Source organism: Coregonus lavaretus (genome assembly GCF_964263955.1).
Source record: "Coregonus lavaretus genome assembly, chromosome: 39".
Classification (NCBI taxonomy): domain Eukaryota; kingdom Metazoa; phylum Chordata; class Actinopteri; order Salmoniformes; family Salmonidae; genus Coregonus; species Coregonus lavaretus.
The window spans coordinates 23317095-23334457 of NC_140026.1; the positions used below are offsets into that span (position 1 = coordinate 23317095).

Below are 17363 nucleotides of genomic sequence, written 5' to 3' on the forward strand. Positions count from 1 at the left end.
TATTTTTATTGTTGAATAAATTAATGTGAACATTTGTGTTTTAGAATCTAGACATACTCAAAATTTGAGAGGACACTATAAGGAGTATAATGACACTAAGATGTTGTCTGTATCATGTACGGTTCACAGATCAGAGGGTTGAAACTGGGCCTAAAATGTCAAATGTCATCAAGCTTTTCAAAAAAGTGGTTTGTAATACAAATGTAAAAAGTATCCTTCCACCCAATGAAGTTCCAATGTGAGATTTGCCAGAACAATCTGAGATACCAAAAATATTTTCTGCTCCCGCTTGCGTGGAATCGCCCCTGAGCTACATCCTATGAACTCTCCTTCTATAGAATAGATATGATTGCTGATGCATTGCGATGTTAGTCAATGTTGGTGTCCATCTTAAAGTTAGTGTCCCTGATCAGATGCAATGCGACAGCATTGCTCATAGACACCATTTCCAATATGTTTTCTGCATTAGCCTAGTTTGACTGTCTGTAGACAATGTCCAGTCTCCGCGATAGTTATGGATATTATCACATTATTTGTTTGTGTTTCGTAGATTAATGTTGAACAGAGCTGTTGATTCATGAGGACAGTTATTTAGCTGCGAGTTACGCTACAGGCCCTGTGGCTTTTGCTATGACCTGCAAGTGACCCCTAAAACACACTGGTGGGTTCCCCTTCCACTTCACTGCTAGAACCAAAATATTGGCCACTTGAGCCAAAATATCGTCTGTCATGCCTATATCACTGGCGAGAAATAATTTTGGGTGGGTTTGATATTGTAACCTTAACCGTAGTAGTAGGCTAGGCCTATAATAGTGGGCATACCAAAACTATTTTTGTGTTGTCTTGAGAGACTCTTGAATAACTGACTACTCTTCTGGGTAATTAATTGATTAGCTTAGTATTTATACTCCTTTACTACAGTCATTCAGAAAAACTCCATCCTAGCCAGCCCTAGTAGTAGTAGCTACACTCTCGTGAGCTTGTGACCGTTGTGGGATGTAGCCAGGCCTCTGGGATGTCACTACAGCCATTCTTTTGCCTTGACCCTGGGTATAGGCTACTATCAATGGGCTGTGTGGAAGAGACTGAGGCCCATCATCTCTGTAGACAAAGACAGAGTAGGTAAAGGCGCCGGGCTTTGTTCATTGGTCACTTTTCAGGAACACCAGCATCTCTAATTGTAGCCCTATCATTAGATATGAGGGAAATTCCTAAACGTCGAATGCAAGCAGAAATCATGTTATAGTGGTACTGTAGTCTGGCGTAGCCTATAGCGTAGGATGGCTGAGTGAATATTGTCTCACTTGTCCTTGAAATGGCAGACACAGACGGGATGTGTTGTGCAAAGCTATTAGCTCTCCCCACCAAGCACCTGTAGGCTTTTTGATGGATGGATTTTGCCTGGCGAAAGCCTGTCTGCATGGTGTTTGACGTCATCTGCCGTTAGTGGTGGTGGATTCCCCTTAGTCATATCAATAAGTGACTGTACAAAGACTCCAACAGAGTGCAATCTCCACACAGACACATTACAATGGTTTTCCGTTGAACATGTTAGAGTAACCGGAGAGGTCATGTTCAAAGTCATGCGCTGAAATGAAACGATACAGATTTTTATGATTCATATGACTCATATTTTGTCTTTACCTTTCAGATTACGTGTACTTTGAGAACTCCTCCAGCAACCCCTACCTAATCCGCAGAATAGAAGAGCTCAACAAGGTTGGTACAATAATCTGTCCTTCACATCTACCCTCTGATTCGGAGCATTTACATAAAAACTCGCTGACATTGACAACCCCATTTGTAAATGGAACGCTTATCATATCTGACCTGATAGCCTGTTTGTCTGTAACCCATCCCTACACTGGGACGATGATGATGGTGGTAAAACACACACACACCCAGAGAGAGATTCACACACACACACACACACCTCCCAGGTTCTAACCACAATTTTCTTGCCACACACACACACACACCCCCGCCCATCTTCCCGATGCATTGTGCTTTGGTTAGCCAGCCGGCACTACTACAGGATTGACAAGATGCTGGTGAAAGAGCCATTCCATAATGCGGCTGGCTGTAGCAGTAGCATAGCGGCGGATGACCCAGGCTTGTTTCCCCCCAGTCAAAGGATTACGCTCATTTATATAACACTCTTAAATTGAAGGGGGTTGTGGCAAGCACCGCTAGGAGAACTCCATCCTTCTGAGCACTAATGGGAGCAGAGGAGGAGGGGCAATAATAGATATGATTATGACTGAGGCTGCGTCTGAAAGTTCCCTTCCCTATGTCGCGCGCTACTTTTGGAAAGAGCACTGGCCTAAAAAGCAGTGCGCTACATAGGGAACAGGATGCCGTTTCGGACATTACCTGAGTGTGAATTAGACAAGGAGCCCAACATTGAGGCCTCAGTTTGTCGTTTCTCTCTCCCTCTCTTCAGATCATGGTTAATCCAATGGTAATGATGGAGAGTCTCGCGTCACCCCCTCGTCACTTACAGCCCCAGTTTAAGTTCTAGCATATATTCAATACATTTGATTCAATTCAAAATGGCCGATTTCCATTCATAGATGGGAAATCGTATCTATGAATGTGGCATGCCGTTCAGAGAATAATATTGTGATATGGCAATCATTCAAAGTATTGGCCAGTAGTGACTGACCGCTCTTGTCACGTATGTCTCTCAGACGGCCAATGGGAACGTAGAAGCCAAGGTGGTGTGTCTGTTCCGGAGGCGGGACATCTCGGGCAACCTCAACACTCTGGCCGACAGCAACGCAAGTGAGTACAACAATCTTTCTGTCTGTGCAGTCTCATCTCAGTCCATCCGTGCTCTGCTCCTTCACTGCGTTCAGAAAGAGATCAAGAGGCCTATTACACACCACTTGAGAGCGCCAACTCTTAGCTCTATGCCAAACTCTAATGCTGTGCAGTCTATGGCCTGTGTAAAGTTATTGGAGAGCATTATTAGAGTAGACGTCTCTTTTCATATAACCCAGTTTATTATCTCGATCCAGGATATGAGTACTGTGTTTTGTTCCAATCAGATTGGGATCTCCCTCTGCACTACCAGCAGGCAATTGTCTCTCTCTCTAAGTAGAGGGATGCTCCGACTGCGTCCCCAAATGGCACCCTATTGAATGCACTACTTTTTGACCACGATCTGGTCAAAAGTAGTGCACTACATAGGGAATAGGGTGCCATTTGGGCGCGCCCTTTGTCTCCAGCTGAAGCAGAACAGTGTGTGTGAGAGTGTGCATACTGCATAGTGCTATTCCACTGCAGCTGCCAGGAAGAGTATGATACTAATGTAGGATTCATTCACAATGGAGATGGAAAATTGGTTTTAGTTTCTATCATGAATCGTGCTGTACTTGTGGGTTGTTGTTGTAGGAGTAATAGTGGCTGGCTATTGGTTTGAGAGTCAGTGTTTATCACACACGTTTCCAGTAAAGGGTTGCCCACTAGAGTGCCCTGAGTGGTGCATTTGTACGGATGCCCAGTGATCAGAGGACGAGATGCAGAGCGGGGGAAATGGAGAGGGAGAAGCGGCCGCCGAGGTAGTGTTGTGATGCTAATGATACTCAGATTACCTAGAGCCCTGACCGGATTCATTTACACACATGCGCGCACACACACACACACACACTCCTCTAACATAGTGGGCTGCATGCTGTGGCAGGGCTCCAGACAAAAGACATTCAGATCCACACCTCAAAATGGATGCATTTTCCAGCCGTTTCATAATGGCAACTACTACATCTATCTCGCTGACGAACATAGCCTACCTACTTTGTTTCTCTTTGGATAGAAAATGTGATATTTTTTATTATGAGTTTGACCTGTAGGCCTGTACAGTGCCTCCAGTTTGGTTTCATGAAAGAGCCTACTTATTGCAAGTCACTCTGGATAAGAGCTTCTGTTTGCTAAATGACTAAAATGTAATAAAAAACGTGTCCTCTCTGTGGTCATTTAGCGACAATAGGAGGTAGGAACTCCAGTAGGAAGCAGGGATGGCCAGGGGCTCTGGGTAGGTGGGTGGGTGATCTCCTGTCCTGCCCTGGAAGTCCCTGCTAGCTGATTGGTTATGTCACTGCGGTGTGTTAACGTTAACTGCCCCTGTGTACTGCAGAGGTATTCCATCTAACCTCCCCTGGGGGTCAGTGGAGAAACACACAGACTGAAACTGGCTGCAACCAGTCGAGAGAGCCTGGGAGAGAGGAGGAGGCTGGGGTTGGGTTGCAAACAAACGGCCATAACTGGGCCGGTGTACAGACCGAGTGCCCAGTCTAGCCCCTGCCACCCTCGGGACCTGGCCCGGCTGCCTGGTCCACTCTGGTCTTGCAGACCCCCCGCTACACACACACACACACTGTCGGCTGTTACGTTATGCTACGCTACTCTACGTCCCTCTCCGGCGTTTTGGCTCGGGCGCATGAAAAACGCCTGTGCTCCCGCCTCCCGCTCAGTAGCACGAGCCACCGCTTTGGCACTGTCCTGTTACACAAGACCTGGGCTTCTCTCCCAGCCTCTCTCTCTCTCTCCCTCCCTCCAACAGTACCCCCCCCCCCCCCCCCCCCACTACTCCTTTATTCTCCCCCTCCTCTCTGCTTATCCTCCGGCCCAGGCACGCTGCTCAGAACAAAAGGCCCTTGATGTGTCCCACAGGGCTGCGGCACACAACGGGTTAACTCTGACTTGCCTTGTCTTTGTCAAGGAAGAAAGTGTGTGTGTATGAGAGAGTGTGTGGAGGGAGAGAGCGCGTACACTGCTCTGCTGGAGCGCCACTGCACGTGGGTGTGCCTTGAGGGCCTGTCTGTGTGCAAGTTATTTTTTTTTTGTGGGGGGTGGATACATGATGAGGGGGATGGGCGCCTCAGGTTTGATGCACAGGGTTTCCCACTTAGTCTGGCAGGGACTCGCCGGACAAGGGGGGGGAAAGGGGTTAACAGAAAGGGGTGTGGCCTGAGGTCTTGTCCCCCCTCTCTACTGACAGGGTTTCCTGTGGCTGAGTGCAGGGGCGGAGTCCGTGGAGATCGAGTGATTGTCCTGCCCAGTTCGTTCTCCCCCCGCTCAATCCACCACCACCTCACACATTACTGACTCACCCGCCTCAAATTAGGAATGCACAATTTTAGTGGTGTAACACTAGATATAATGCAAAACCATCTTCCATATGGGGAAAAGTAATGTTTCTTTATCTACATGGACTAATTTTAGCCTGCCAGGTCATATAGGCTATATGCAGTCATTTGTTTACATTGACTGTAAAGCTTTAGTAGGGCTATAGTAGGTCAGTCACTAGAATAGACTAGAAGAGTTTGTCCTTCCGAGTAGGAAATTATTTTCAGTGTCCGGTATTGGTTACACATAAGTACAGTTACAAGTTTAAAGTTCCAGGTCATAGGTTATGATAGACTTGGACAGTCACAGTAGAAAAAAGGGCAATGTATATAGTCAGTTTCACTTTGCTGTTTTAGCGTGTTTGATTTCAATAAAGATACTGCTGTGTGCCGGCAGCGGTTGGATCCACTGTTCCGCCACTCTGAGCTTGATCCCTCTTACCGTTTCCCCATCTACATTTCTAACCTGTATCTGTCAATAAGACTTGAAAATGCCAAAACAAATCAAATAAAGGTACAGCGGGAGCGTCATCCCCATAGCCACAATTATCAATTGGTTATATTGATATGAATTGTGTGATTGAACATACCCTGATCAAGATTATTAGAACCCAGGTAATTGGAAAATGTCCATTGTTGCTAATGTGTCTTTGTGTTCTGTGTTTCGTAGGAGACTTTGAGGAGGAGTCCAAGCAGCCCACCGTGTCTGAACAGCAGAAACACCAGCTGAAGCACAGAGAACTTTTCCTCTCTCGGCAGTTTGAGTCTCTACCTGCAACTCACATACGGTAAGATGGAGAGTGTGTGTGAACGTGTGTGTCTCCCCTGAGGCGTAGACTCACCCCATAGCAGTAGCTGCAAACAAGGGTGCTGCCATTTTAACCCTTTCAACTCTGACAGGATATAGTGTCATGTGACAGGACTGATATGCACAATTAACCCTAAACCTTGAAAATTATCCTCTGGCCCATTCACAATCATTAAGCCACTGATGTGTTCCAACTGTCCCTTTTTATAACACGAACCATCACCACTGTTCAGGCTCCTGATTTTAAAATGCAGTTAGTCAAGGGATTCTAACTGTTGAAATCATTTAACTGTGTTGAAATGATCTTGCATGATCAGAAGTTGTTCTTTCACGGGATCTCCACAGACATTCCTTTGTTTTTCAGTGCCTTATTGGGGATAAAGGCCTAGTACAACAGCAGGGTTAGGTGCCGCTCAGTTCAGATTAATGAAAGACCCATGGGAGTATTAACGGGGTGTATTGCAGGGTGCCGTATTGACCTTTGACTACCCCTCACTCTGTCGCTTCTCCTGGCACCTCTCTCCCTCCCCAGAGGGAAATGTAACGTCACACTCCTCAACGAAACGGACGTCCTCGCCGGCTACCTGGAGAAAGAGGTGAGCTTCAGTCTCTCCTAAGCGTCACTGTTCATCACCAGCAAGTCTGTCCCACGTATTACAATGAGAACTGCACTGTCGAAGGATTTATGGCGAAAGAGTTGTGCATGTTCTTCTAAAAGTGGTGTATGTTTTTATGACTGCCTTTTTTGAGTGAGGACCATATGTATTGTTTTGATACAATAAAGCACGTAAATATACAGTGTATTGGCTGAGAATGTCAATTCTTCAGCTCCATCCATTCCTAACATATGTTGTTCATCTTTCTGTCCAGGAGTGTTTCTTTTACTCACTGGTGTTTGACCCGGTCCAGAAGACCCTCCTGGCGGACCAGGGAGAGATCCGCGTAGGCTCCAAGTACCAGGCCGAGATCCCTGACAAGCTAGCCGAAGGTGGGTGTGTGTGTGTGGGGTGTGGGGGGGGGAGGCTGGGCTGGGCTGGCTGAACTCTCACCTTTTAGACTGGACTATCACATTGCAGCCTATTGTGGTGGTCATAGTGCTGTCAGACTACACACTCTTGGGGTTGAGTTCCACCCCACTTCTAAAAGTGCTGGTTTGAAAGAATGCCTTCTATCACGTCTTAATGATGGCGTTGTATGAGTGAGTAGTGAGACATGGGTCATGTTCAGTAGGGCACACATAGGAAAATGTTTTGGGATGGAAAAAGGAAGTTTGTGTTCCCTTTAAGTCGGTCACTTGGTGTAACATACTATGGGGAGTCAATGACCAATCCTATTCACCTGAAGCAAACTGAAATCACGCCCAAAGGGCCATTGGATGCCGAGCCCGCCCTCGGAAGCCCCGCCTTCCTGGCTATAATACCGGGGCTCGCATCCATTTCCCAAATTATTCGCTCTTCAGCTCACCTGAAGAAAGAACGTGTCACGCAATTTACAAACTTTTCAAGCGCACGAAGGCTATGAGATTTGGCCCCGACATAGGTCTCTGTTAGTGGGGAGAGAGTATTCGTCCCCCTAGATGTTGCGCATTTTGGGTCTTTGTATCGGTTTGATGAAAACCCACTACATTCTGCTTTGCTTGTGTAGCCAGTGCTTCCTTGCTTGAGTAAGATGGCCAGTGGTAAAAGTAAGTTCAAAAAGGCTAACCAGCTGAGTTTGAACCGCCGACTGTGCCCTAGGGCATGTGGTTTCACAATGAAAATCAAATATACTCACGAGTGCTGTCCTGTTGCCAGGAGGCCTTGGCTTGGACCAGTCCGTTTGACCATTGTCTCCTGCTGGGTTCAACTTCCATTGGGAGTCAGGCTGACTTTGTGCGGAAGATTGGTGGTCGGGGTTGATAGGGGAGTCATCCCAGCCGAGTGAGGCTCATTCCGGTTTTTCTGGCAGTGTTCAAAGTCCAGATTCCGGGGATGATATACTATCCCTGATTGGCTGTGGAGGGTTTTCGGTGTGTGAATCGGATGACATCAGTACAGGGCTGATATCTGACTTTGGATTCGGTGGGGGAGACTGAACCATTGGAGGTGAATGCGCCTTTGGTGTTTTCTCCCCCGCAGTGGAGTTCTTTCAGCTTTGGCGGAAGGTATTTACCTTTTGTCCCAGCAGCGGAGAAGCGTTGCTTACCCCTGTTTCAAAGATTTCACCGATGCGTGGCGAGTTACTTCGCTACTGTGGCAACAGTGCTCCCAAGTGGTTCGGCCAGTGGGGGCAAGTTACTGGTTGTCGAGGTCTCTGAACCCGGTGTGGGCCGGGTATCAGAATGCACATTTCCTTCCCCACGTTCAGACGCACAGTTGTCAAGAGTGGTGGATATCAAAACAAGCGTGACCACAAAACATTTTTTTTTCCTGGTGCTCTGCCCCTTCAGGAGATAATATATGGGAGACTTTGAGCGTGCTCCATCCAGTGGCGTGCATGCACAGTTTCTCCATGGGTGATGACGGTGACGAGGGGGTACGGTCTGTGCGCTGTCCGTCTTCCTTTTCGTGCTGTCGTTGTGTCAAAGGTCCCCGAGGTCCTAGCACCTGTCTTAAGAGGAGATCTCCTCTCTCCTTCAAAAGAAGGCTATTCGGGTGGTCCCAGTGTCAGAAGTACAGAGTACTGCCGGTACTTCTAAGTTCCCAAGAGCGAAGAAGTGTTGAGTCCCATCCTAGAAAAGCGTGTTTTAACACTAGAACTGCTAAAGCAGTCATTTTGACTGCTCATAAATTGTATTTATTTATTACTCTGCCATTTTTTAAAATCATGCCCCCCTCCGTTCTTGACTTTTCCTAAATAAGTCTTTGTAACACTGTCGTTAGAATCTTAATATCACAAACAGAACTGGAGTCATAACCAGTTTTAGGAGGGCATGTAATTATTATTTTTGATGGTTTTCCCACGTTGCCTCTCCGTTTCCCAACAGTAAGGCCTGCTACGCTCCTCCTTCCGACAGTTGAAAGTTCAGTGCCCAGCTGATAATCACATAATTGCCTCGAAACTGATCCTAAACTACACAAAACTAATTTCACACATTTTACATTTTAGTCATTTAGCAGACGCTCTTATACAGAGCGACTTACAGGAGCAATTAGAGTTAAGTGTCGTTTATAAAAAGAAGAGCGTTCCAGCAAATATCCTTTCTATTTCATAGTTGTAACAAAGGCACTCCATGAATATAATTGATTGAACACTTTAATTTTGGTGTTTATTTTTGTGTGTTTTTGTTTTTACAGCCCTCAAACTCAACTCTGGACCTCGAAGCCAGTTCCACTTCATTGTTTCAATGTCCCCCTCTAATCAGGGACTGATTTAGACCTGGGACACCAGGTGTGTGCAATTATCAGGTAGAACAGAAAACCAGCAAGCTCTGGACCGTGAACCCCTGGCCTACAGTAACATAAACTAATGAAAATGCTATTTTTATTTGAAGAAAAAAAAACGTATTCTGTTACCCAAGGCCTTCATAAACAAAGCCAAATGGTTATTTTTGCAATAGCATATATGAAATATATGAATTACACTGTTAGTGTTGCAGTCAGAATTACTGCTCATTAGCTTGAAGGGGGGTCCATCGAGGCCCAGCGGTTCTAGTGTTAAACAAGCACCTTAGATTTGAGAGTTCTAAATGCTCACACTTGCACACGCTGGCTATTGCAGTTGGTGCGTTCACGTCCATAGATCTGAAGGATGCATATTTTCATGTGCTATACATTCTACCTATCGCCCCTCAACTTTTCTATGGTGGTGGAGGCGGCTTTGGCACCAGTGCGGTGCCAGGGGATCAGAGTATTGGCCTATCTGGACGATTGGCTGGTCATAGCGTAGTCGACGGAACAGGTGGAGCTCCACACTGGTTTCCCATATTCAATATCTGGGGTTGATAGTGAGTCACAAGAAAAGTAGTTTGACTACTGCTCAACACATTCAGTTTCTGGGTCTCGTTCTGGACTCGCTTCTGAATCATGCGTTTTTGTTCGCATTCCGGGTCTGTCTGGCACGGTTTCAGCTGGGGCACCCATGCTTTTTCGCTTGTGCCTGTGGTTATTGGGTCGGATGGCCTCTATGATAGCTGTGTTGCCTCTGGGATGTCTGATGCGTCTGTTTCAGCGCTGGGTGGTTGCTACGTGTCTGTCCGCTTCTCGCCACTGTCATTGATTGCTCAAGGTATCCCTGTCGTGCTTAAGGGCGTTGACTCCTTGGCGAGACCGGTGAATGCTGTTGCAGGGGGGTTCTCATGGGCCGGGTAGTGTCCCGCAGGGTGATCATGACACTCAACCTTACTGGGATGAGGAGCGCAGTGTGGGGGCTACTCGGAAAGAGGGATTTGGTCAACAGTGCAAAGGGTGCTGCATATCAACTACCTAGAGCAGGGGTGTCAAACGTCCAGCCCGCAAACGGGTTTAATCCGGCCCGCGAGATGCTAAAAATAAAATAAAAAAATATAAACAATTTTTAAAGTATAAAAATGCGCTGCAATTTTTCAATAAAATAAACTGCTGTTCCAATTGCGTCCACTGGATGGCGCAATAGCAATTGTGTTAAGCAAGCAAACTGTTTATACCGGGGCAGAGCAAGTAGGTCAAGCACGTGCAGCCAATGAGCTACTTTGTTTTGCCTGCGATATTTATTACGGCTTCTACTTTTAACATTATGTGCTTTGGCACCCTCATTGCCCCAATATGTCTCTGTCAAAAAAGAGAAAAGTGGACGCAGAGTGCAGAGTGTTCCAAGAAAAATGGTCATCCTATTTATTCACGGAATTGAATGGGAAAGCTGTATGTTTGGTGTGTTCAGAGCATGTTGCAGTGCTGAAAGAATATAACCTTCGTCGCCACTATGTGAGTCTTCATGCCGACAAATATGACAACTTTCAAGGACAGCGGAGATGAGAGAAGGTGAATGAACTGTTGGCGGGTCTGAAGAAACAGCAGTCTGTGTTTACTCACAGCCGAGACATCAGTGACGCTGCAGTGAAAGCTAGCTACCTCATTGCTAATGAAATCGCAGTGGCTTCAAAACCATTTAGTGAGGGTGAATTTGTAAAAACATGCATGATGATGGCAGCGGAGATTGTGTGCCCTGAAAAGCGGCAGGCTTTTGCAAATATCAGCCTGACAAGAAACACAGTTGCAGACAGGATTTCCGATCTTTCAGTGGATTTGGACAGCCAGTTGAAGCAAAAAGTAAAGTTATTTATTGCGTTTTCGGTTGCAATTGATGAAAGCACGGACATTACAGATGTTGCACAACTGGCCATTTTCATCCGCGGAGTTGATGACACATTGACCGTCACCGAGGAGTTCGTGGAGTTGGTGCCGATGACAGATACAACGACAGCAGCTGATATTTTTAGCACACTCGTCGGCGCGCTGGACAGGGTCGGAGTGGACTGGTCCCGCGATGTCAGCCTGGCTACAGATGGTGCGCCCTCAATGATCGGGAAAAAAGCAGGCGTTGTGACAAAGTTCAGAGAGAAAGTGCAATCTGCAAATGGAGGACGTGATTTTTTGACTTTTCACTGTATTTTGCACCAGGAGGCTTTGTGTTGCAAGTCATTAAAGATGGATAACGTCATGAAGGTGGTCATCCAAACTGTTAATTTCATCCGATCCAGAAGCCTGAATCACCGTCAGTTTGACAGCCTTCTCAGAGAGAAAGACCACATCTATGGCCTGCCATACCACACTGAGGTAAGATGGTTAAGCCGAGGTGCTGTGCTGAGGCGTTTCTTTGATTTACGAGAAGAAATTGAACAGTTCATGGAAGAAAAGGGCAAACCAGTGTTAGAATTTCATTCCGCAGAATGGATGCAGGACCTTGCATTTATGGTGGATGTTACAGAGCACCTGAATAACTTGAACAAACAGCTGCAAGGGCGCAACAAAGTTGTCACGCAGTATTATGACAGCATACGTTCTTTCAAGTTGAAGCTGTCATTGTGGGAGACGCAACTTGCCGGTGGTGATGCAGCTCACTTCCCCTGTCTGAAAAATGTGTGCGCGACCCAACATGTGGCAGACATGAAGCGGTTCAAAGATAAAATAACGGGACTGTTACGGGAGTTTGAGCAACGCTTTCAGATTTATGTTTATATGTTTTTATGTTGATGTGCTATTGTTTTTAATTGTTTTTATTTTATTTGTATATTTAACCTATTCTTGACTCTGTGGTTCTTGCACTTGTTTGGGGAACAGGATTTCATTATTTTTATCTACATTTCTGCCTGAGAAATGACACCCTGATATAGTTCTGTGATCTGTGATATACTTCTGTGAATCACTGAGGCATTGTGTGTTCTTTGTCCTCAGAACTTTCAAATAACTTGAGGTGTTTTATGATTAATAGTGATGTTGTGCTTTTGGTCACTGTCCTCAGGCTCCAGCTTTATGTTTATATGTTTTTATGTTGATGTGCTATTGTTTTTAATTGATTTTATTTTATTTGTACAGTGGGGGAAAAAAGTATTTAGTCAGCCACCAATTGTGCAAGTTCTCCCACTTAAAAAGATGAGAGAGGCCTGTAATTTTCATCATAGGTACACGTCAACTATGACAGACAACATGAGGAAAAAAAATCCAGAAAATCACATTGTAGGATTTTTAATGAATTTATTTGCAAATTATGGTGAAAAATAAGTATTTGGTCAATAACAAAAGTTTCTCAATACTTTTATATACCATTTGTTGGCAATGACACAGGTCAAACGTTTTCTGTAAGTCTTCACAAGGTTTTTCACACACTGTTGCTGGTATTTTGGCCCATTCCTCCATGCAGATCTCCTCTAGAGCAGTGATGTTTTGGGGCTGTCGCTGGGCAACACGGACTTTCAACTCCCTCCAAAGATTTTCTATGGGGTTGAGATCTGGAGACTGGCTAGGCCACTCCAGGACCTTTAAATGCTTCTTACGAAGCCACTCCTTCGTTGCCTGGGCGGTGTGTTTGGGATCATTGTCATGCTGAAAGACCCAGCCACGTTTCATCTTCAATGCCCTTGCTGATGGAAGGAGGTTTTCACTCAAAATCTCACGATACATGGCCCCATTCATTCTTTCCTTTACATGGATCAGTCGTCCTGGTCCCTTTGCAGAAAAACAGCCCCAAAGCATGATGTTTCCACCCCCATGCTTCACAGTAGGTATGGTGTTCTTTGGATGCAACTCAGCATTCTTTGTCCTCCAAACACGACAAGTTGAGTTTTTACCAAAAAGTTATATTTTGGTTTCATCTGACCATATGACATTCTCCCAATCCTCTTCTGGATCATCCAAATGCACTCTAGCAAACTTCAGACGGGCCTGAACATGTACTGGTTTAAGCAGGGGGACACGTCTGGCACTGCAGGATTTGAGTCCCTGGCGGCGTAGTGTGTTACTGATGGTAGGCTTTGTTACTTTGGTCCCAGCTCTCTGCAGGTCATTCACTAGGTCCCCCCGTGTGGTTCTGGGATTTTTGCTCACCGTTCTTGTGATCATTTTTACCCCACGGGGTGAGATCTTGCATGGAGCCCCAGATTGAGGGAGATTATCAGTGGTCTTGTATGTCTTACATTTCCTAATAATTGCTCCCACAGTTGATTTCTTCAAACCAAGCTGCTTACCTATTGCACATTCAGTCTTCCCAGCCTGGTGCAGGTCTACAATTTTGTTTCTGGTGTCCTTTGACAGCTCTTTGGTCTTGGCCATAGTGGAGTTTGGAGTGTGACTGTTTGAGGTTGTGGACAGGTGTCTTTTATACTGATAACAAGTTCAAACAGGTGCCATTAATACAGGTAACGAGTGGAGGACAGAGGAGCCTCTTAAAGAAGAAGTTACAGGTCTGTGAGAGCCAGAAATCCTGCTTGTTTGTAGGTGACCAAATACTTATTTTCCACCATAATTTGCTAATAAATTCATAAAAAATCCTACAATGTGATTTTCTGGAGAGAAAAAATTCTCAATTTGTCTGTCATAGTTGACGTGTACCTATGATGAAAATTACAGGCCTCTCTCATCTTTTTAAGTGGGAGAACTTGCACAATTGGTGGCTGACTAAATACTTTTTTCCCCCACTGTATATTTAACCTATTCTTGACTCTGTGGTTCTTGCACTTGTTTGGGGAACAGGATTTCATTATTTTTATCTACATTTCTGCCTGAGAAATGACACCCTGATATAGTTCTGTGATCTGTGAAACAGTTCTGTTAATCACTGAGGCATTGTGTGTTTGTGTGTTCTTTTTCTTTAGAATTTTCAAATAAACTTGACGTGTTTTATGATTAATAGTGATGTTGTGCTTGTACTATTTTGGAAACACTGTCCTCAGGCTCCAGCTTTATGTTGTATGTTGATCGTATTAAAACAAAGAAAACAATCTGAAGTTGTTGTTTTTAAGTTATATATACCATGATTTTTCCGGTCCGGCCCACTTGGGAATAGATTTTCCTCCATGTGGCCCCTGAGCTAAAATGAGTTTGACACCCCTGACCTAGAGCTACTGACTGTTTTGCTAGCACTGAGGCATTTCCTTCCGATATTGGAAGGCCTGCATGTGTTGGTAAGGTCCGACAACAGGACGGTGGTGGTGTACATCAACAGGCAGGGAGGGATGCGATCTCTCGCTCCTAAACCTGTCCCGTTATATGCTTGTATGGAGCAGTGCGCGTTTCCTGTTGCTCAGGGCGACGTGTCTTCCCAGATATCTCAACGTGGGTGCAGATTTACTTTCCGGGGGGGGTCCTATCTCTACGGAGTGGAGTCTGCACCCCTTGGTATGGGACCGGTGAAGCAGGGCCGACCGCAGATATCGGCTCTGTGGGTTTTGTCCCTGAAGGTTGAATTTGACGGCTAGGGATTTACAGAGAGGGTTGTATACATAAGTGGCGTGCGTTTGTGGGATGGTGTCAGGTGTTGAAGGATGTTCTCCTTTTTCAGAGCTCTTTGGTAGACATTTTGATTTTCTTGCAAGACCTTTTTGAGCAGGGCTTTTGTATGTGTACACTTGCTCGTCGAACATCTCATTCCAAAATCATGGTCATTAATATGGAGTTGGTCCCTCCTTTGCTGCTATAAAAGCATCCACTCTTCTGGGAAGGCTTTCCACTAGATGTTGGAACATTGCTGCAGGGACTTGCTTCCATTCATCCACAAGCATTAGTGAGGTCAGGCACCGATGTTGGGCGATTAGGCCTGGCTCGCAGTCGGCATTCCAATTCATCCCAAAAGTGTTAGATGGGGTTGAGGTCAGGGCTCTGTGCAGGCCAGTCAAGTTCTTCCACACCGATCTCGACAAACAATTTCTGTATGGACCTCGCTTTGTGCATGGGGGCATTGTCATGCTGAAACAGGAAAGGGCCTTCCCCAGACTTTTGCCACAAAGTTGAAAGCACAGAATCGTCTAAAATGTCATTGTATGCTGTAGCGTTAAGATTTCCTTTCACTGGAACTAAGGGGCCTATTCCGAACCATGAAAAACAGCCCCAGACCATTATTCCTCCTCCACCAAACTTTACAGTTGGCACTATGTATTGGGGCAGGTAGCGTTCTCCTGGCATCCGCCAAACCCAGATTCGTCCGGTGGACTGCCAGATGGTGAAGCGTGATTCATCACTCCAGAGAATGGGTTTCCACTAGGGGTGTAACGATTCGTTTTAACAACGATTCGATTTGTATCACGATTCGTGGTTGTCGATACGATTCAAGGACGATATTGGTTCATTTAGAACGATACGATCCGAAACGATTCAGTGACTTGAAATCGATTCAGTAACCTTTTAGCCAAAAATTCAACCAGTGTGACTGAAATAAATACCTGGATACTGGACAGTGCAGGTGAAGTTTCCTAGATTCCTGTTTCTTGTAAGGACCGCAATGGTGGCTTGATAATTTCTCGCTCGTCGGCTTCTCCTCTGTCGTCCGCCATGCTATGTTTTGTTGTCTTTGCGCCTTTGCGCTGCTGTTGGCGCGATGACGTCACGGATAGGCAGACTGAATCGAGTAATGTTTAAAGCCTATCATTAAAAGTGCTAAGAAAAAACATCCATATAAAGTCTGACGTGCTTAAATCCAATGGGTTATTTCCTAGTATCGATACAATCGATTTATTACATTTTAAAACGATGTTAGATCGATATATGTTGTCCAAAAGGCCAACTCGCCGAGCACAGATCGATGTAGTTGGATCATAGGAATATAAATCGATACATCGATGTAGTAGATGGATCGTTACACCCCTAGTTTCCACTGCTCCAGAGTCCAATGGCGGCGAGCTTTACACCACTCTAGCTGACGCTTGGCATTGCGCATGGTAATCTTAGGCTTGTGTGCGGCTGCTCGGCATTTGGAAACCCATTTCATGAAGCTCCCGATGGACAGTTATTGTGCTGACGTTGCTTCCAGAGGCAGTTTGGAACTCAGTAGTGAGCGTTGCAACCAAGGACAGATCATTTTTACGCGCTTCAGCACTCGGCGGTCCCACTCTGTGAGCTTGTGTGGCCTACCACTTCGCGGCTGAGCACCTACAGTTGACCGGGGCAGCTCAAGCAGGGCAGAAATGTGAAGAACGGACTTGTTGGAAAGGTTGCATACTATGACGGTTACACATTGGAAGTCACTGAGCTCTTCAGCATGGGCCGTTCTACTGCCAATGTTTGTCTATGGCGATTGCACGGCTGTGTGCTCGATTTTATACACCTTTCAGCAATGGGTGTGGCTGAAATAGCAGAATACACTAATTTGAAGGGGTGTCCACATACCATTTCGGCGGGCTCCACCCATGGTCTTATCTGGTGGTACGGTTCCTGAAAGGCGTGCGTCGGCTGGGACTTGGCGTTGGTCCTGGATGCTCTGTGTGAGCCTCTGTTTGAACCATTGGAGTCTGTGGACCTGAAGGTCCTTTGCTTCGAGACTGCCCGGCTCATGGCCTTGGCATGACCACACGCTATCAGAACACCCTTCCTGTTTGGAGTACGCGCCTGGCGACTCCAAAGTGAAGTTACGTCCTAATGCAGTTTGCGCCCAACGTTATGCTTATGTCTTACAGGTCTCGAGCTTTCGAGCCTCCATTTCCTTCCGTTAAACAACAGTTGCATGGCCTGTGTCCAGTTCATGCTTTACGCATGTACAGTGCATTCGGAAAGTATTCAGTCCCCTTGACTTTTTCCACAATTTGTTACTTTACAGCCTTATTCTAAAATTGATAAAATAAAAATCATCACACACTACCCCATAATGACAAAGTGAAAACAGGTTTTTAGACATGTTTGCATATTTATTTAAAATAACAAACAAATACTTTATTTACATAAATATTCAGTCCCTTTGCTATGAGACTCGAAATTGAGCTCAGGTGCATCCTGTTTCCATTGATCATCCTTGATGTTTCTACAACTTGATTGGAGTCCACCTGTGGT

The 17363-nt window shown here is 45.7% G+C and overlaps 1 protein-coding gene across 2 annotated transcripts in view; it reads left to right on the forward strand.

The window, feature by feature from the left end:
• The window catches only part of mta2 (metastasis associated 1 family, member 2), a 42686-nt gene that overhangs the window by 4372 nt on the left and 20951 nt on the right, over positions 1-17363 (forward strand). Inside the window, exons 2-7 of one of the 2 annotated variants that reach the window (XM_084156287.1) lie at positions 1652-1719; positions 2444-2461; positions 2691-2784; positions 5797-5914; positions 6467-6530; positions 6805-6922. In XM_084156287.1, the coding sequence (XP_084012413.1) occupies positions 1652-1719; positions 2444-2461; positions 2691-2784; positions 5797-5914; positions 6467-6530; positions 6805-6922 (480 nt within the window). The remainder of the gene's footprint in view (positions 1-1651; positions 1720-2443; positions 2462-2690; positions 2785-5796; positions 5915-6466; positions 6531-6804; positions 6923-17363) is intronic. The other variant, XM_084156288.1, reaches the window with a different exon arrangement.